General features: G+C 40.4%; 1 protein-coding gene across 2 annotated transcripts in view; it reads right to left on the bottom strand.

Moving 5' to 3' along the window:
- antxr1c (ANTXR cell adhesion molecule 1c) overlaps window positions 1-20826 on the bottom strand; it is a 55118-nt gene extending 34292 nt beyond the window's left edge. Inside the window, exons 1-12 of one of the 2 annotated variants that reach the window (XM_007904590.2) lie at window positions 20760-20826; window positions 20489-20543; window positions 19710-19944; window positions 11002-11073; window positions 10826-10897; window positions 10474-10555; window positions 10315-10348; window positions 8798-8877; window positions 8629-8697; window positions 8187-8267; window positions 7968-8028; window positions 2422-2520 (exon numbers count right to left, since the gene is read on the bottom strand). In XM_007904590.2, coding sequence (XP_007902781.1) covers window positions 2422-2520; window positions 7968-8028; window positions 8187-8267; window positions 8629-8697; window positions 8798-8877; window positions 10315-10348; window positions 10474-10555; window positions 10826-10897; window positions 11002-11073; window positions 19710-19894 — 835 coding nt within the window. In that variant the 5' untranslated portion in view covers window positions 19895-19944; window positions 20489-20543; window positions 20760-20826. Of the gene's footprint in view, window positions 1-2421; window positions 2521-7967; window positions 8029-8186; window positions 8268-8628; window positions 8698-8797; window positions 8878-10314; window positions 10349-10473; window positions 10556-10825; window positions 10898-11001; window positions 11074-19709; window positions 20085-20488; window positions 20544-20759 lie in introns of those variants that run through there. The other variant, XM_042337083.1, reaches the window with a different exon arrangement.
- Between the last annotated feature and the right edge of the window lie 209 nt (window positions 20827-21035).

Genomic DNA, 21035 nt, shown 5'->3' with positions numbered 1-21035 from the left:
GGCGGAACATGGAAGAGCAGACCAGTCACTGAGAGCAGGGATTTTACCCACTCAGCTCCCGTAACCCTGCAAGCCAAAGTCCTAACAGGTAGGATGCTCATAGCTGGACAGACAATGCTTTCAATGGCAAGCTATGCAAGGTTTTAGCTGGTTGTACTCCAGCATTACCCAAATGTGCACTTTGGGATGCCCAAGCCTTGGCTCTTGCCAATCTGGGCTAATCCAGGGCGAGAGTGCACATTCCATTCTAATAAATATCTTTGCAATTCCAGTGTATAAGTGGGATGCATGGAACTCTTTGGTTTGGATACTCTTTAACCATGGTGATGGGTTTCCACATGTGTCAAACACCCAGCTGCCCCCCCCCCCACCCCCACCCCCACGTAAAGACCTTACATGATCATTCACATCTACTTTGCTGCTATTTTACATTCAATAAGTATAACTACAGTGAGTTTTTTTTGTCTGTCACTTAACTGGCTGAATATTCACTGCACGGTTGAAATAAATATTCCTTTAACTCTGTGTGTAATTGGAAAGCTGAGAGGCAGATACCAAGTTCACACAACTACAGACAGCTGCAAGGCTCTGAGAAAGCCCTTCATGAATCCATTGCTATGAAATGCGATAGTGGCAGGCTTGGAAAGCTCCAGGTACAAAGTTTCCACGTAGCTCATAACCTAAAGGGATTATTTCTCCCACACCCCATTGCACAGTTGCATCACTTTGCTCTGCTTTCATAAATCATAACGGGGGTCGAGGTTTGCGAGATTTGCAAAAAGGATCTGTAAACATTAACGTGGATCTCGGCTGACCTCTTGCCTGAAGTCGTGACCGCAATCTAACTAAATTCCTTCCCACATCCCCTGTGCTGCTTTCAAAGGTCTCGGGAGCTTTGAGCAGGGCAATATATCGAGAAGCTGACTTGTGTGCCTGGCTCATTAACGACATTAAAGAAAGACCTGTTCTGGGTAGAGATGGTCCCAGTTCTGCTCTTTAGGTGACTGGTTAGGAGATACTCTTGAGAGCATAAGAAGCGGTTTAATGGACAGTTTTATCTTCTGCAGGACTGTGGTGGGTAAACAAAAGCCGAGGCTCTGATTTGAATCTGGGCTTCTCAGTTGAGAGTTTTGTCAGCACTTTGGCCTTACAACAAAAGGACATGGATATCACATGTATTACCCCGCTTCAACACACAGTATACCCACCCCTTCAGAAATACACTTCAACAATGGCTGCCAGCAGACACTGGTAGTCTGGTGTTCAGAATTGAGCCTACAAGCATCCCAGTGATATACCAGCACCCAGTTGAGGACCAAGGCGTGAGGGGCACTATATAAATGCAAGTTATTGTTGTCTAGCTGCATCGAGGATGGTTATGCAACTAAATGCTTTTGAACCCAATTGAAGTATGGAATTCACTTTGTGGAAATTTGCAGGAAAGTCCGTGAACCTCTGCGCTTGTTGTTTAGTCTCACATTATTATGGCCTTCATTTCAACGGGGTCAAGCTGTAGTTACCAATACCATGAGATGAAAATGTCCTTTCAGTCCGTTTGCTCTCATCTTCCCAGAGTACCCACCCTACTACTTTCCCAACACAGTATTAAACTGTTTCAACGAGCCCAGTCTTGGCCTCAACAAGACTTGCTGCTAACTTTTTGCAGCTGTTATTCCTCCTCTGTAAATTAATACTTCCTGATGTCGGTCTTAGACGTGCCCTTCACAACATCACCAGTGTTAGGTTTGGATGACGATGGCCCTTTGGCCCATCTGATATCATTCTTCCAGAACAAATCCTCCAGAACAGAGCCTCCCATCACAGCCTCCAGCTATTTTTTGAATGAGTTCCAGTATTCTGTCCTCACCTATCCTTCCTGATAACCTGTTCCAGTCATTATTTACCCTCTGGGTGATTGTACTAATAATAATGATGACATATTATATATTATATCAAATGACACATTTGACATAACATATGCCACAAAATGCTTTACAGGATTCCCTATAACATTAATAAATATGTTTGTACATATTTATACTTGTGCCTTCTTGTTCAGTTGCCTTTTCATATCTGAATGTATTCCCCTGAGTTTACTTTCTCAATCCCATTTAAAATCTTATATATTCAACTCCAAATCTTTGTCCTCTTTGCGCTGCTGCCTTGGTGGTGCTTCAGCTCCAACAGACATTACTTAAAAGGCCTAACATTAAAGGTAGCACATTGTAAAGTCAGACCTTGTGAAGGATGGAAGCCCTCGCTTATCTAGTCCAGTCACTCCTATTGCTTATCCCACTGAGGATCATCCTTGTCGTTACCTCTGCACCTGATCTCATTTCTGATCAGCCTGAGTAATAGATGTGAATGCTGCAAAAACATTACTTTGAAGGTGGCATGTTGTAATGTCAGACCTATACTTACTTATTGTCTCCGTCTCATTTATCTTGAAGCTGCAAAGCACTTGATCTGTATTCCGTGCGTGAGAGAATCCATTTCCTCGTACAACAACTTGAAAGGATTCTGTAATCAAATCAACATGCCACATAAATCTAGTCTTTATTATATTGTACAAATAGTGGAAATATAAGTCAGCACTATAACAATCATATTCTTTTATATTACCTCAAAACGCTTCACAGTATGTACTGTTCTTTTGTTTATCTACTACTTTTTATTCTGCCTATCTTTACAATGAGCTATGTAGAACGTGCAGAGTTTGTAGATAATTTGGTGCTTTTAAGGCGACCTTAAAAGACCAAAACATACAACTTTGTGACTGGCAATTTACTTATGTGCATTGGTTGAATAAACATTAAGTGTACCGTCCAACCTGAGGTGTTTCGTGTTCTAACACTGGAATCCCTGCTGACAAAGAGGTCTAATCTACGGTATTTTTAACGCAGTTCAAAGGGAAAATCTGGAAGTGCAGGAATTTTGGCTTTTAAAATAAAATGTCTTCACTCGGCTCTCATTTCTATAATGATCCCGAGACACTGGATTGGAGGAACAGAGGAAATTATTCAAACATCTAAGATAACAATTTGGCTAAACGCTTAATATATTTCAATTGAATGTATGCTTGAGATTGGAGTCACAGGCCTGGACTTAGAATGAGATAAAATACATGAACTCCGCCACTAAACACATCGACCACCATGCTGAGCACAACAACAACAGTTTGTGTCTTATATAGCTCCCCTCACGCAGAGTAGCGTCCCAAAGCACAAATATGTCATCCAGACAATGCATTTTATGCCTAAACCCTGCCGACAGACTGAGACCTTCTTGCATATAATCCAATTATCCCAGCTTGTTAATTATAGCATTCTGATGGCATTTCTTCGAAGCCAAGAGGGTTAAAAATTACAGAGCCTGCTTTGCACAAAGACAAAATATAATACTACATTCTTTCCAATCTCATTGGAAACAAATGCGCCCTTAATGGTACCTTCCCCATGACTTTAAACCAATAACATTTTTTAAAGACCGAGTTCCACAACATTTCACTTTCAACAGGAAGCACCAGAAGATGTTTTGAATATTACTTTTGGCACCAGTGTCAGAATTTCTGCACATTATGCAAAGTTTATTTATCCTCTTCCTTCTCCCATCTTGCTAACTGAATAAACATGATTGGCTCTTCATCCATATCCAACTCACGGTCTTGGCAAACATTTATACCAGCCAACTATTTTACAATTGTAACTGCATAATTAATAGGGTTAAAGTGCTCCCCCCCATCAAAAAAAATAATGAAGGATCTTAAATAGTGGCAGCTATATTAGCAATGCTGATTTCAGCTTAAGAGATTGCATTAGAGAGAAAAGATGGCTGGTACAGGCCAAGCAAAGCTGTGAACATTCAAACTGTAAACTGCACTGTTGTTAATGTCACAGGGTTTAATCACGTCATTGCAGTTTACATCCACTGCTCTCCTGATGCTCCACTTGCCTTGTCAGCTGAGGTACAGAGCTAAAAAAAAAGACTCTTCTCTGTCAGCTAGCAGCCAGCACATTTCTCCAATAAATGTCATCGTAATAAAGGAAGCCAGTTCAATTTTACATAAATTCCCTTCCGCGTTTAAATGGCGGACAAGCCTACGAATCGAATTCTTCCTCTTACCCGAGCCAAGCTGTATGTGATTAATATGAAAGCTGAATGCTGAAATGGCTAATTCTATTTAATTTCAGGCCCTGACTGTGACCGAGTCCTTTTCTTCCTTAGTTACTGTCAGATTGTACATTGTCGATTTTGACAAGATAGCGAAGGGAAAAAGGTCAGCTCTGAAATAATCGGGCAGCGCTGGCAGCAAGATGGTGGGTTGAAGCTGGTGCGCGCTGGCTGTGCTGTCGGCTTTGCTCTTGTGACTCTGATGAGGAGCTGACTGTTTGCATCCACACCTGGTGGTTGACGTGGCCAGTAGGATGCCACATCCAGCAAAACCTTTCAATCATGTCTGCGTACCATGAGCATAATCAAAGCAATGATGCTGTCAACTTATATACAATGCACCTCCAACTCCAAATTGATGGCCTGTTTTACAGGCTACATGTCCTGGTCATTTTAAATCAGCCTTATTACCGAGATAGCAGTGCTTTGCTCCATATCAGGATTTGCGGAATGCAAATTTTGTCCCCGAATCCATCAATATGCAGGCAGAAAGCATGAAGTGGCATGTTCTAAAAGCAAGGATATCTTCACACATGTCTGTCACAACTCAGCAATGCCATTTTTTATTATTTTCACCCTTCTCAGTGCACACTCTGCATTGACAGGTTAGGCCACGCAAACATTTAGCTGCACTTTATATAGCGTGGTATGAGCCAGAAATCAAAAAAGCACAATGCTTTCATTTCTCAATGCCTGTGGTTTTTTTTTAAATAAGGGGGTCAGACAAAACAAAAGAACAACCAGATAATACAAATTAGATCATCCTTTATTCATTGAGCAACTCATGTCCTTTTGAGTTCCCTCAAATCACATGAATGCATTTTATCCTGTGCAACAACAAAAAGATCGTCTTTATTGCCAGCACTGACTGCTATAAATTACAATTTGAGAAAAGAGTCTTTCATTCATTATCTGATGAATAAATGAACCGCTGTAAATACCATCATTTGGATTTTGCTACGGAAATTAGTCTGTGGTTTTTCAATGTGTAAAACTCTACCACCAAAACAGAACAATTTGATGCTGGATAATAACATCTAATGTGTATACTGTGTGCACTGTTAAGTAGGCCAATTGGATTCAGTCAAATTTGACTGCTAAGGTTTTTTTTAAGAAAACAAACCCCATATTATTTATTTTATCATTAAATGTTTTAGTCCCTCTGATAAGTGAAACCCTTTCCTATGATGACAAGCTGAGCAATATTTTGGTATGTGCTTTGCCTTTTAAAATGAAGGTGTTAATCACCAACAGCAACAACTAGCAGGTATATAGGGCCCTCCGCATAAGATAATGTCTTGTGGTGCTACAAAATAATGGGAGGACAGGAAGGTTGCCATAGACATGGTCAAGATGTCGGTTTGTAAGCAGGATTTAAAGACCGATAGAGTAAGGTAGAGGGAGGGTATTTTAAAGGGCAAGGTAGTTGCTGAATCGCATATATTCAAGACCATTATTCAGTGAATGGCAACACCATTTTACCCTTTTCATAACCCACATAATCTTGAAGGTCTTCCCGCATTATGAAGAGTTAACAATGGGATAAATAGTGAGATTTTATTCCACAGCTCAGTGAATCAGCAACGAGGGGAGGGGATGCATATAAAAGTTCATGTTAAAAAGGAGTTGGAGAGAGAAAGAAATACAGGGGGAGGGATGTAATGTGGAATTTTCTGTTCCAAACAGTTGTTGCAGCAGATTCCATGAATTATAATCAAAGGGAATTGGCCTGAGAGGAATATTAATGAGTGTGAGGGAGCAAGCAACAGAGCAGGATTAGATTAGGTGGCTCATGTGGAGAAAAACAGCAAGCGCAGGCTTGATGGGCCAAACGGCCTGTTTTGTTCCTGTGATGTAGCACTCTATAATACTATGAACCAATATACCTTCAGAACAGATGTGCCAATGTAAGCCACATCTGGCTCGTTTATTTAATTTGACGTGGCACAGAGATAAATAGCCAAATCCTGACGCTTGCGAGATTGTTGAAAGCCAGGGACACTGCATTGTTTCTTTTGCAAGTGATCTGATTTGAAGCCATTATCAGCCTGAGAAGAAGCATATCCTTCCTTCACTTTTAACTGGCTAACTGACCTCACTGGACCCCAATTTACAACCATCTGCTCTGTTTAAAGTAAACAGGAAGGTTGTCTGTTTGTTGTGTTCAGTTAAGTTGATTACATTCAGGGACTCTTTACTGTCAGATTTTAGGGATGCCTTCCATATATTTCATTGAGGGGGTTTGTGTGCAGTCCTAAGAAAAAGATACTGTAGTTGCTGATGTTACGTTGTATGAACTCTATCCCTTTTCAGAGCAATAAATGCAGAGTGTGCCATCTCTGTCACATGCCTGTACATTTACAAAAGTCTGGTTTGCACTGGAAACTTTGAATGGTGGTAATACTACTAAAATGTTCTTGGGTAGAAATTCTACCTGGGTCAAGACATAGCCTATTAATGCTGGATTTCAGACCACCAGGATGATGTTAAATTCTTAAACATAGCCTGTAATTTTGAAGCTGCTTTTCTGTAAGTTTATTTGAAGAAACTTCACAAAATGAGCTTGAAAATTAAGACTGAATTCAACAATTTTCTAAATTCTGTGCACTCTGAAATGTAATATAATCCTTGCATTTGATATAGAGCCTTATCATATCTTTGAGATGTCTCAAAGTGCTTCACAGAATATACTGTAAAGTGAATTAACTGTACACTTTGTGGGCGAAATGCGGAAGTCAATTGTACACAGCAGTGTTTACACAAACAGTTGTGGATTGAGTGACCAAATTATTTTTATTTATTTTCAAGGAATTATTACCTCCGAAAAAGCGATCCGCCAATTGAACTAACAACCGGGTTCCTACTTACTTGCTCAACCTTTCAAAATACTATGTGAATAGAATAAATCTAGATCTAGGTGTAATTTTGACCCCACTTGTGTCTTCCATGTGAACCCGCTTGATTAAAACTTTTAAAATAAACGACACCTCGCTGATGGAATTAAACATTTTGTTCTTCTGAACAATTTTTAAAAAACAAGCATTGAGAGCATCGATCGATATGTACAGCAGAAAGGAGGTGAAAACTTGTGTGTGTTCTTAAAATTTGAACACTGGATTATGACTTGATATTAAAGGTTACAATTTTGCCACTATACATATATATTACATATAACTATGCTATCCAGTTAAGCTGCAGCAGCATTCCTTACAATCCACAGCTGTGGGTTTTGACAGATCTGCCTAATCTCATGGGATCTGTAGACAATTTTCACCCTGCACAAGTCAACTGGTGTTCAAACTTGACTCTTACAAAAATATGGAGCAGAAAATTATACAAAGAATACCATATTTATTGTGCAATGATCTGAGTGCTGACTTTTTCCTTTTTGTTCACTTTCTACTTCTCTTATGATCTATTTTATCTTATATTGAGAACTTTGCTGAAGGACTGAGTCTCATTCATTTGTGCAGTGCACCATCAAGGCTGTAAGGATTAGTAGAAAAACAGCACAGGACAAAGCAAGTTCAGATGAAGAAGACCCTTGGCTCATAAGATTGGTTCAGATGAAACAGGCCCTTTGGCCTCATTGATCTCATTCTTCCAGTAAACCCACCCTAAGGTCTTCCCTTCACAGCATCACACTGTTATTCTCAAATGAGTAAGCAACATCCTGTCTCTAACCCGTCACTTTTTTTGTATGGAAACGGAACTAAAAGATGTAAAGGACTGCAAATCACCATTCTAAACTTAATTCACTTAGTAAATTTCAGGTTTGGTGGGACATTTAAACCTACCCCCAGCGCAGACACTCGATGGCTCAGCTGCAAGAATTTCAATGCAGGACTTCTTTAGGATCTGTTAACACAGGCAAGGGGGGCAATGAATTACTTTGATTGGTGATTAAAGGCTCGAGTCACAAACTTTCCATAAGGAAACCATTTGATAACGTGCCAAATGCATGCAGGCACAGTGAGAATGAAAACCCACTGACTGCCTCAGTGGACCTCACTTACCGAATCAATTATACCTCCTAATGCTTGGAATCCACCTGTTACTGGGAATACATGATCTATGCTATCAGCAATCTTTGCCAACTATAAAAGAAAGACAGTTTTGGGTTACAACACATACAAGCGTGTTCTGCAAGGACAGCATCCATCAGTTTTATTTCGTCATTTGAAAACAACTTTGAAGCACTTTGTTCATCAAACCTTACAACCAAACGAGCATTCAAAAAGCCTGACAGTATAATTATAACCCTTGCATTTGAAATAGCACCTTATCACATTATTGAGACATCTTAAAGCACTTCGCGGAATATATTGCGTAATTTGTGGGAATCGAACTCTGGTCCCCTCGCTTGCAAGATAAGCGCTCTAAACAATACACTACCGAACTCCACAGACGCTACAGGACTCAACGTATCATACTACAGCAATTTGCAAATGGATTTACCTGGGTTTCATTGAAGTCTTTCACACCAACACAATAAACAGTAGCTCCAAAGTCCCTGGCCCTTTTAGCCTAATGAAAGAGAGACACATTTGTATCAAATTGACTTGGCGTTGAAGGTAAATTCGATACTGGAAACTTTCTCTATTGTTGTGAATACTTCTGAACTTACTTCCATTTCTGCATAATCGTATAATCTGTCGATTAATTCCCCATCTGTCAAAGCAATGATGACACTGGCAGCTCGCATCCCTGGAATTGTAAAGTCAGAAGTAATATTTTATTCCTTGTTGATTTAAAACCCTAATACTTTAAAAAAAACTTCAAAAGCCAAACAACTGAAAGCCAAACTCAAAAGGTGACTTGTGTTGAAAGCAAAGGTTGTGGGAGCTGTAATAATAATAATCCTTGCACTCGATATAGTGCTAGTGCCTTTCATATCGGGCTATACCAGGCTTAATCAAGCAAGAACAAGCCATATTTTTCTGCAGCCTGTTTTGTCCTCCTGCTGCTAAAATTGCTGGCACTAAAAACAGAATAGTTTTATGACTTACTGTACAAACCCAAAATAGTGCTGAGTGACTCTGTGCTATAAATGGCATGTCCATTTTGATTACTAGTTGCACCAGAAAATAATCATCTTGTGCTTGTGACTTATTCTCTTCCGCCATGTGCTGCTTAACCCCTCAAGTAACCTATTGCCAAGTCAGAGTTATTCCGCACAGTTTTTAACTTCTAACAGAAATTTCCATCTGTATTTGACTTGATTGACTTGCCACAAGACCATGAGATAATGCTCACTCTCCCTGGAATTACTTTTACTGGTCCAATTGCAGAATCAATGAACTAATTTTGCTGCAAATGTTTTGCAGAATAGTTTGTTTAAAATGTACCAAAGATTTATTGAGCTGCATAAATTGCACAGAACTACTAAAGGGTTTTTAAACAACGTTTCTGAGTCCATCTGCAAATGTAGCTGAACATATTCTTTATCGTTACAACCTGCTTTGTCACAAAACTACAACTTGGCCAATAATTAGCCAATAATTTCTCTCTCCCAACACTCCACTCAATTTGCAGACTCAACTGCACTATACAGAGAGGTGCTAAATGGAGTTCAGGCATTTCCCCAGAGAGAAGAATATTGGAAGACTTGTTGTCACAAGACCGCTTTCATGCACTTCCTAGCAACCAAGAGTGGCATTGACAGCAGAAGCCTGGGAGCAGGTCTGCTCTCGGCTACTCTCTGTGACTTGTCAGAGACAGGAGATGGCAAATAAATAACCTTTGTTTGAAAAATACAGAAAAAAATTATACAGAATGTTATAATTTACGTTACGAAAGAAGATGGCCAAATTCCAGAATGTAACTCTTTTATTAATTCAGGTGTAGTATCAATGTGAAATAAGGCAAAACAATAAAAAAAAACACCAGTTTGTTGTTTAAAAAGCCTATAGGTTATTGCAGAGCAATTGTTGTACTAATCAAATGCAGTTTGATTATCCACTGGAATACAGTCTGTGTTATGATTATGCTACAGATGGGTGGACATTCAAACTCCTAGCTTTCATCTACAACCGGGATATCTATTAATTGTGTACTTCTTACTCAAATAATTGTTATTGATGTCGAGAAAATATCTGTGGAAAATATCAAATTTGCTTGTTGTGATGGAAGGCTTGAACTCACCTGAAACGTTCTCATGATAAATCTGTTCCGTTGCCTGCAGTAAGTTTTAAATGAGAACAAAATTACTCAGTTCCTATGAATCGCCAGTAATCATTTCTATAGAAGCAAAAAAAACGTTTCAAAGATGTTTATGTACAAAACTTGAGTTGCAAATTATACCCTCTTGAAGCCTTCATGCATGAATGTGTCTCCTCCAGGCATTTCTCTCTTAAGTGTTTCAAGTCCTTTGCGGATGGTTTCCCTTTAATAAAAACACATTATTTTAATAATCTGGGCAAATATGTATTTTTGTAATATGGCTTTGTTTTCTTTTTTTTTAAAAGACACTTTGTCAAAACTTAGGTGTTGGTTTTACAAAAGCATCAGATAAACCTTTTTTAATTTTATTTTTACGTTATGTTAAAGAAATTGCTAGTTGCGAGAAAATCTAGTTTTAGTCACCGTACGTATTATAGACAGCATTTTCCCCCACCCCCCCTCCCCAGCACTGGAGTGATTAACAGCTACTTGCCTGTTTTCGGTTAGTTTCATCAGAGTCGTACCTCTAGAAGAGAATACGATGAAAGACATCCGCAGCTGAGGACTGAGAAAGCAGTACTGTTAGTAAAATGTGCGCAATATTTGGCAAAATACGTTAACTGCACTGAACTGTCTGTACATAAACAATGCAGTAAAAATTAATGGTACCTCAAAAATTTCTCTGCCAGGAGCTCAACAAAAGAATATATTTCGATCCAATGGTTTCTAACACTTCCAGATCTGAAAAACACAGAGTTATGATCTGAATAACACAGAACCAATGTAACTATCTGTTAATAACTACAGTCTTCTGGAATAAATAAGAACGCACAAATTCAAACTTAAGCAAATAAGTAAACTGGTACTTGAAAATCCATTGAATGTAACTGCCACCCCCACATTCTATAAAGATAATGAAAATGATTTGTGAAGTACATTGAAATTTGACTATCTAATCTTGCTTAAGACTTGAGCCTTAAGTGTCATAACCAAAATACAGTACAAATCCTATCACCTTGGCACCTCCGAGCACTAAAGTATGTAATTTAAACTACTATTCAAGCACTTAGAGACACCCTTCTGACAAGTATAGATGTAAATTGTATTGAATTGTAGATGTACAGATTTGTTGCCTATAAATGCAGTAACTACATTTTACAGTAAAGTCTTACAAAGCTCTTTGAGACATCTCGAAGATATGAATAAGGTGCAATATAACATTTAAGGATTATCATTACTGTATGTGATAAAAGAGATGATAAAAAAAAAGTCTGGTCATTAAATCCATGACTGCTTGTGGGATTCTGCTGTGCGCAAATGGCTGCCATGTTTCACCCACATAATATACAATCATTTCATTTGACAGAATATTCTGTGAAGCGCTTTGAGATATTTCAACCTGATAAGGCACTATATCAAATGCAAGAATTGTTATTATTATTAATGCGTTATTCAGTGGCCATTCAATGTCAGTGAATCAACTGCAATTTGGCAATCAATACCTGAATGGTAATAAAGCTGCAATGTTAATCCTGCAGTGAGAACATACTGTATTGACCCAGAACAGACCAGCAGTCCATCAGCATCCACACTGACAGATGTTACTGGCACAGAACAGACCCAAACATAAATAAAATCACCCATAAAATTAATAGAACAGCTTGTACACCAAGATATCCAGGCATCATAGCAAAGTGTAATCTCGTAAAATGTTTTAGACAGGTGACATTTACATATCCCAAAAAGGATACTGACTCAAAATTGCTCCCATATATTTATAATTTTTCCTAGTGTCCATTATTTAGCAGTTTTTTTTTCTGCCCTTTTATTATTTTTTCTGTTGATAAATTTTCACAGTGGACGGAAAAATTGATGCACAATGATCTCCCCAACGAAAGATTAGAGAATTTTGACATACTCCATTATTTACCGTAATGATAATTATGGTTACAGGTTACAGGTAATCTGTGTGAGTAGAAATATCATAGGAGTGGCTTCAAAGTATTAATCTGAATCTTGAGTGTGAAAGACACTCAATGTGCTTTTTGATTTATCTCTTTCTTCTTCCCCACAAGTAATTATTGGTCGTATTCTGCACTGTGGTTTTTGCCCCCTTCACCTTCCGTTTCTTAACAAAAACAAAAAAAAGCACTAAAGCTTTGCTTTTGAAGTTTACAACCTCATTTGAACTCCACCTCTCAACTAGATCACTGCTTTGTAGTTGTCTCCACAATGAGAGTCAAATTGCCTTGCGACAAGAAAGAAGTTCCACACACAAAAAAACATCTTTGAATTGATATGCAGCCTTTCGTGTTGGGAGATTGTCTCAAAGTGCTTCAAAGTGCTTTACTATAAAGCATACTGACTGTATTTTGTAGGTGAATGCACTGGCCGATTTGCATGCAATGATGTCCAACAAACAAACCAACAAACAAACAGCCAAGGCATGTCAAACAGCCTTGACTTGACATTGCTAGTGGATTTGAATAGTGTTGACTATTTCAAAAGGGAACTGGAAGGGAGAAATTCCACCTGAGTCCACATTAACACTATTTTCTTTGCTTCAGAGTGTCAAAAATGTGGCTAATCATCGATTTCAGATTTAACTTTGAAGCCATTTTTGTGGTTCTTAAAAGTAATTTTCAAAATCCGACGTTAAAATTAAAACTGTATTTAAGATATTGGCAAATTCTGAACTCCCTGAAACAAAATAGAAATAAGAATAGATCTAGACCCAGGTAGAATTTCCACTCCCTATGATACCAGTAGGTTTGCAGCAAGGATGCAAAACAGATAGCAAAGATTTAAGAGGGACCAATCAGATGGATCACAATGATACGTTCTGGTCTTGTATATTCCTATGTTTACCACTTGAAATACAAGCCTTAAAATTGGCACAGCACACAACAACACTTCAACAACTTGATTGTCACACCCATGTTTACGGAGCAAAGATCTTATATGTTATTAGATCTTATATGCAGTGTTTGTTACATTTTACAGACTAACATATATTAAACTTAACGTACATTAAATATATAGGTATATTACACAGAGAGATGTTAAGTACTAATATATATGTAGATATATGCATATGTTATACATTAAGCAGATAAAATTGTCAGGAATAATACAAGGAAGTATAATTTATGATGGCTCATACAACTACTTTGTGATGGTTTCCGTAAAAAGTGTTTATTTGCAACAAGAATCTAAAATATTCAAGACATGAAAGATTCATGGTCAGATGCGATCTAAATTGCTATTGCCATTAAAATGACTTGCTTGTATACTAATGCAGGGACCCAGTTAGACTCACAGTAAAATAATGTAATTCAACACAATTTACGTTTATACAGCACCTTTCATGTTGGGCAAATGTTTCAAAGCATTTCACAGGATTTACTGTGAAGCTTAATGACTGTAATAATTCTGTTGATGTTACTTGAGTTTCTTGTTTGTTACATTTCTGTGTCTATAATGCAATCTGCATGGTTGTCCCACAAAATTTTCCACTATGACACAGAGTTCCCATAAGTCGAAATGAAGCACATCTGGTGGCTGGCAGGATTTAGCATCTGTTGTGATTTCGGCATTTGCTGATTTTCACCCTTGTAAGGAAAAAAATTAAACAACAGAGGTCTTAAACTCAACTCTGTGCATAAATGTATGGTGAATCGATAACCAGAGAACACAGATTTAAGATAATTGGCAAACGAACCAGAGGGGAGACGAGGAGAACTTCTTTTACCCAGAGAGTTGTTATGGCCTGTCATGGTCTGCCTGAAAGGGTGGTGGAAGCAGCTTCGATAATAGCTTTCAAAAGGGAATCGGATGTATTCTGGAAAAGGAAAAAAATTGCAGGGCTGTGGGGTATGAGCGGGAGAGTGGGACTAGTTAGTAGCTCTTTCAAAGTACCAGCACAGGCACAATGGGCCGAATGGCCTCCTGTAAGATTCAATGTTTCTACGTACCAAGTCATTGTGGATTTTCAAACTTTAAACTACTGTGCAGCAACAATATTCAGGTACCGTTAAGGCATCTGGATCACTTTCCTATTTTTAAGTAGATGTGTAATTATTTTGATTTTGATTACGTTAGTCACAAAGCTTCTGCTGTTTATATCAGGGGTGCTTAGGGGATTCACAGAAACAAAATCACTTGTTTTTCTTTTGCAGACAGAAACGTTTGCGCATTTCAACAACAAAGCTCCTTTGAAAAATTAAAAGCAATGTATCATTCAAATGGCGTAAAGTAGCAAGTATTTGAAACAAAAGTGAAGAGTTGCTCTCTTCCAGATACATTTCGATTCAGGCCCCAACTGGTCTCTATGCTCTTGCTCTGTCTGGGTCTTATTCCCCCTTTATTCCCTTTCCTTCACGCCCTCTCTCATGCCCTCAAAACCTTCACAAAAATGTATCTCTCTAATCGGTCAACAACCTAAAATTCCTTCCTCCTTCCCCCCCCTCCACCCACATTGTTTGGTAATCAATACATCCCTGTAATGTGCTTTTGAGATGTTATGCAACCTATCTGAAAGGTCTCTATAAGGCAAGATAGTTTTGTTGGTGTTTTGGCATCCTTTGTGAATGGTAGGTATTGGAAACATAGAAACAGGAGTAGGCCATTCAGCCCTTCGAGCCTGATCCGCCTTTCTATAAGATCATGGCTGATCTGAACCTCAAGTCCAATTATCCGTCCTTGCCCCATATCACTTAACAAATATCTATCCACCTCAGTACTTCTGTATGTTAATGCAAGTTGTAAAATATATTGACTCTTTTGTTATAAGATAGAGAGTGAGAGAACTCCTTTTACTGTAAGATAGTCGGAAATTCACGGCCTTGCTCCCTCCTATCTCTCCGACCTACTATCCCCCTACCTACCTGCCCGTACCCTCCATTCCTCTGGCTCCGGTCTGCTCCACATCCCCCGCCCTAACCGTCCTACCATCGGTGGCCGGGCTTTCAGCCTCTCAGCCCCTAGGCTCTGGAACTCTATCCCCCAGTGCCTTCGCCGCCTCCTCCCTTTCCTCCTTCAAGGCCGGTCTCATGACCTTTCTCTTCAACCGTGCCTTCAGCTCCCCTCTCGACTCTCTACCCCCTCCTCGCTCCCTCCCTTCCCTCCCCTCACACTGACTATTTCCCCCCCGCTCGGGTCCTGACCCAACTGTCCAGAGCCTTGGGACGTCCTCCTGACGTGAAAGGCGCTCTATAAATGAAATCTTGTTGTTGTTGTTGAATGTCTAATCTTTGCAAGTAGATTGCAAACAAGCAGGAAGACATGTTAATTATTTATTTGTCTGTTGTACTCTATAATTAATTCAGTTGCAATGAGTAGCATTCTAAAGGTTAATATGGTAAAACATACACAGTGTTACAAATATGCTTTGTTCCCCTATACTTTGCAGTAAAATAAAATCCAGCATCACTTTGGTTCAAATCACATCGCACAAAATCACTTCAGTTCAGATGAAGTAATTCAGTTGCAAGGTCCAGTTTTCTGTTACTGACACTAGCTGCCAGCAAAGACAATCTTGCCAAAGACTGAATAGAATAAAATCACCCTTCCCCCAAGATTCCCAACTGTATATACTGTGGATCATAGCAATATTATGTGGTTTGAATCTAATTGTGTTCCGTGCAGCTGTGTACAAACAGGTCATTTTAATGGCAATAAGGTGTGTAGCTGTGAATTGGGGGTGGTGGGGGAAGTGCGTAGGTTTTAAAGGACCTAACACGATATGAGATTGACGTACTGGAGGCCAGGATTTTTCCCATTTGTTAATCATTCATGCCGAAACCTTAATGGGTAGGATAATCCAAACTGGACAAGCAGCAGGAAGTTTGACACGTAGTGACCTCAATGACAATCTATGCGGTTGTCGTTGCTTAGACTCCAGCAGTACCCCAATGCACACACTGGGCTCCCCAAGTCTTGGCTCTCGCCAACCTGTGCCTGAAACGACCCCTCAGGGAGAGAGTACGCATTCCATTCCAAACATGGGAATTTTCACGTATAGGTGGGATGTACAAAACTCTCAGGTTCCTCATGACACCCTCAAGCACAGTGATGTGTTTCCACATGTGTCAGACACCTGGCGGTTGAAAAAAAGACGACTTGATTGTGATCCAGTTCTTTGGTGTGAATTTTACACCGGCCAGTGCAGTCAGCAGACAGACCAAAAAAGGAAACAAGAAACCCTCTTGTGAAATATATTGTTTGACCAAAACTAGTTCAAGGCACTGATTTCAAGTCTGTAATCATCCTTATTGTTAATGAGCTTTGCATTTGTGCAGTTTTTTGCACTATGTAAGTCATTTGAAATGACTGCTTTGCAATCATTGCTGGCTATCACTGCTGGCTGTGCTTTGCAATCATTGCTGGTTATTTTCTACATTTAAATATTTCCTCATTCCATTAATAACGGCTTGAGGAATGTTATTTTATTACAGTAGCTTACAGTACAGAATAAGTGGAATGAAGTGTTTTTTTGATCATGAAACTATGCAAAACAGTAAACGTAAATTAATAATAATCCTTGCATTTAATATTGTGCCATATTATTGGTGTTAAGACATCTCAAAGGGCTTCACAGAATATATTGTGAAGCAGATTGATGGGTATTTTGTGGGTGAAATGTGGCAGCCAATTGGACACAGCAGTGTCCCACAAACAGTCTTGGATTGAGTGACCAATTTTTTTTTAGGACAACAACAAAGTGCATTCATATTCCCGAAGGATAGCATCTGGAGGAAGGACTCATTCTAAGCAATGGAACAAGTTGATTCTATGCTAATCAATATAAATTTCCAAAGTGCATGCTCTAAAATCTGAATGCTTTTTAGTTTTACTGAATGTCAAGTCCAGTCAACAAGTTGATTCTATGCTAATCAATATAAATTTCCAAAGTGCATGCTCTAAAATCTGAATGCTTTTTAGTTTTACTGAATGTCAAGTCCGGTCAACAATTTCAAAACAAATACCAAAGCATCAGTTTAGACCCAGCCGGTCCATGTGTTGGTCTTCACTTCAGTGAACCAATTATCCTGTCTTTCCATCAGTTAACTGCTGCCTTACATTCGTTTCGCTTTTTAAGTTAGATAATTTAACATTTTTGAGTGACTCTGCCCAAACCCATCAGCCTCAAATTACCTAGTAGGAACATAGAAAATGCTAGAGGAAGAAAGATCGAGGCCATCCAGTTTGCCTTCCACCATCCCTCAGTCTTATGTATTGTTATTTCCTGAAGTCCTCATATTACTGTATCCCAAATTATTATTTCCTAAAATAAATTGATATCATTTGCTTTTGAATGAACGAACACTCTCTGCTATCACCGTCTCCCTAGGGAGCCTGTTTGAGCTTGTGAACAAGCCCCTTTCCCTCCAACCTCCACATACATGAACACTTCTCCCAACAACAGCAAAAATAACACCAAAAGTATTGAAAAAAAGTGTTCTAGCCACCAGCCAAATGTGCTTGTGAGTGAGTGATTGATTGAGAGTGAGTGAGAGTAAGTGAGCAAGTGAATGATTGAGTGAGTGAGAACGAGTGAGTGATTGAGTGAGAGCGAGTGAGTGAGTGATTGGGTGAGAGCGAGTGAGAGATTGAGAGAGTGAGAGTGAGCGATTGAGATTGTGGGAGTGAGAGCGACTGAGTGATTGAGCGAGAGTGAGTGAGTGAGTGAGTGAGTGAGTGAGTGAGTGAGTGAGAGAGTGCGAGTTGGTGACTGAGAGTGAGTTGGTGAGTGAGTGTGAGTTGGTGAGTGAGAGTGAGTGAGTGAGTGTGAGTTGGTGAGTGAGAGCGAGTGAGTGAGTGTGAGTTGGTGAGTGAGAGTGAGTGAGTATGTGAGTGAGTGAGCGAGTTGGTGAGTGCGTGTGAGTTGGTGAGTGAGTGAGTGGGTGAGAGAGTGAGTGAGTGGGTGAGTGGGTGGGTGGGTGAGTGAGTGAGTGTGTGAGTGCAAGTTGGTGAGTGCGAGTGAGTGAGTGAGTGAGTGAGTGAGTGAGTGAGTGAGAGTGTGTGAGTGCAAGTGAGTGAGTGAGTGAGTGAGAGAGTGCGAGTTGGTGACTGAGAGTGAGTTGGTGAGTGAGTGTGAGTTGGTGAGTGAGAGCGAGTGAGTGAGTGTGAGTTGGTGAGTGAGTGTGAGTTGGTGAGTGAGAGCGAGTGAGTGAGTGCAAGTTGGTGAGTGCGAGTGAGTGAGTGTGAGTTGGTGAGTGAGAGTGAGTGAGTATGTGAGTGAGTGAGCGAGTTGGTGAGTGCGTGTGAGTTGGTGAGTGAGTGAGTGTGAGTGAGTGAGTGAGTGGGTGAGAGAGTGAGTGAGTATGTGAGTGAGTGAGCGAGTTGGTGAGTGCGTGTGAGTTGGTGAGTGAGTGAGTGTGAGTGAGTGAGTGAGTGGGTGAGTGAGTGAGTGAGTGAGTGGGTGGGTGGGTGGGTGAGTGAGTGAGTGAGAGTGTGTGAGTGCAAGTTGGTGAGTGCGAGTGAGTGAGTGAGTGAGTGAGTGAGTGAGAGTGTGTGAGTGCAAGTTGGTGAGTGCGAGTGAGTGAGTGAGTGAGTGAACAAACAAACAAACAAACAAACAAAAGGGATCGGAGCAGCAGAGCAGTGGGTTCCGCTCGGGGCTCTGCGCTGGTCCCTGATTCCAGCTCTCCACTAACCCCACAGCAGAGACAAGTAAAGCAAACACCTTCTCTCCCTCTCTCTCCCCCTCTCTCCCTCTCTCTCTCTCTCCTTCTACTTTGCAAATCGTCCAGAGGAGTCGTTTTGCACGCGATTGCAAAACAGTACCTGTTCCATCCTTTTTATTGCATCTATATATATATATATATATGTCTGTGTGTAACATACACAAATACTGGTCCACGCCAAAACTTCCAACTCAAAGGGAGAGAGAGGTATATATATATATAAATTTTTATATATATATATTTATATATATATAGAGAGAGAGATAAAAATAATATAGATACTGATCCCACAGCAAAACTTCCAACTCAAAAGGAGAGGGAGGTATATATATATATATAGAGAGAGAGAGAGAGAGAGAGAGTTAAAGATAACATACATAGATACTGATCCCACAGCAAAACTTCCAACTCAAAGAGATATATATTATATATATATGTAGAGAGAGAGAGAGAGAGTTAAAGACAACATAGATACTGATCCCACAGCAAAACTTCCAACTCAAAGAGATATATATATTATATATATATATGTAGAGAGAGAGAGAGAGAGAGTTAAAGACAACATAGATACTGATCCCACAGCAAAACTCCCAACTGAAAGGGAGAGAGGGGGGGAGAGAGGAGAGAGCACAAGGACAGACCCAGTGAAGGGGAAATAAACTCGTCCCAACACCCGGCGCCTCCACTTACTTATCCAAAATAAAGTACAAGTCGAAAGCTCCGTGACAGGATGTCTGGTCTTTGTCTTCTCCCCCCGTTCCCGGTTTTCCTCCATCCTCGGCCCTTTGGGCAACAGACAGCGCGCAGAAGGCGGCGGCGGAGAGGAGGAGAGCGCTCAGCGCCGCTCCGCCAAAGCCTCTCTCGAAACTCGCCATTTTCCAGGCAGGAAAGTCATCCGATCTTCAGGAATGACCCTCACTGGAAGCTGTTGAAAAGAGGGAGGGATGTGTGGGAGGGGGTATGGGGGGAGGAGGCGAGAAGACGAGATTTTTTTTCACACCCCCTCCCCTCTCTCGCTTTCCACCAGACCCTACAGATTATGCCCCAATTCCCTCTCCCCACACAGTGCACACACACACACACAATGCACACACACACCACACAGTGCACACACACACCACACACCACACACACACACACAGCGTTGCTTGAGAGAGAGCACGTCAGCGTGTCCTTTCCTGCACTACACACACACACACACATACACACACTGACGCTCTCTCTCCTCCTCCTCCTCTTTCTCTCCCCATCCATCCATCCATCCAAACCCCACGATTGATCTCGTGTTTCACGTATCAATTCGGTTGGATTTCACCGATTGGATACGAGTTAAATATAAATTGGAAATCTATCTGCTAACTGCAACTCATGTCACTCCTTATATATTAGATGTATGTGTGTGTGTGTGTGTGTGTATGTATATATATATATATGATGTATATCTTTGCAGATAATAACAGTGCACTTACACTTCGGTTTGAACCATTCTCTTGATCTCCGGGCAGAACCTGATTTAAATCGCTCCTGAAAAAAATTAAGTCTGTAACAATTAATTTGCAAACCAATCCTTGCTTTAGCTTCCCCCACTTTATCCCCCCCCCCCCACCCACCACCCACCACCTGCCCCACTTCCTTCCTCCCTCTATCTTTCCCTCTATCCCTCCCTCCCCACCCACTCACTCACTCACTCACTCACTCTCACTCACTCACTCACTCACTCACTCACTCTCACCCACTCACCCTTTCTAAACTTAGGTCAATAAATGCATTGCACATCAAGTAGGGAGGGGAGGAGAGGAGAGGGAGAGAGAGAGAGAGAGAGAAAGGCTTTCCAAGCGAAACAATGTCAATTCGCGAGGAGATGCGGTGGGAACTTCACACGAAAGTGACGGGGGAGCGAAAATAAAAATAAAAAAAATGTGCAACGGGCGAATTCAATTCCGGACGTTTCCTCCCCCGAAACAGAACGGTTTTCTCCAGAAAACGGCAACGCTTCGGGGGGGGGGGGGGGGGGGA

Source organism: Callorhinchus milii, unplaced genomic scaffold (genome assembly GCF_018977255.1).
Source record: "Callorhinchus milii isolate IMCB2004 unplaced genomic scaffold, IMCB_Cmil_1.0 Scaffold7, whole genome shotgun sequence".
Lineage (NCBI taxonomy): Eukaryota > Metazoa > Chordata > Chondrichthyes > Chimaeriformes > Callorhinchidae > Callorhinchus > Callorhinchus milii.
Note: the sequence above shows the minus strand (reverse complement) of the source record. Positions and strands in the feature narration are given on the sequence as shown.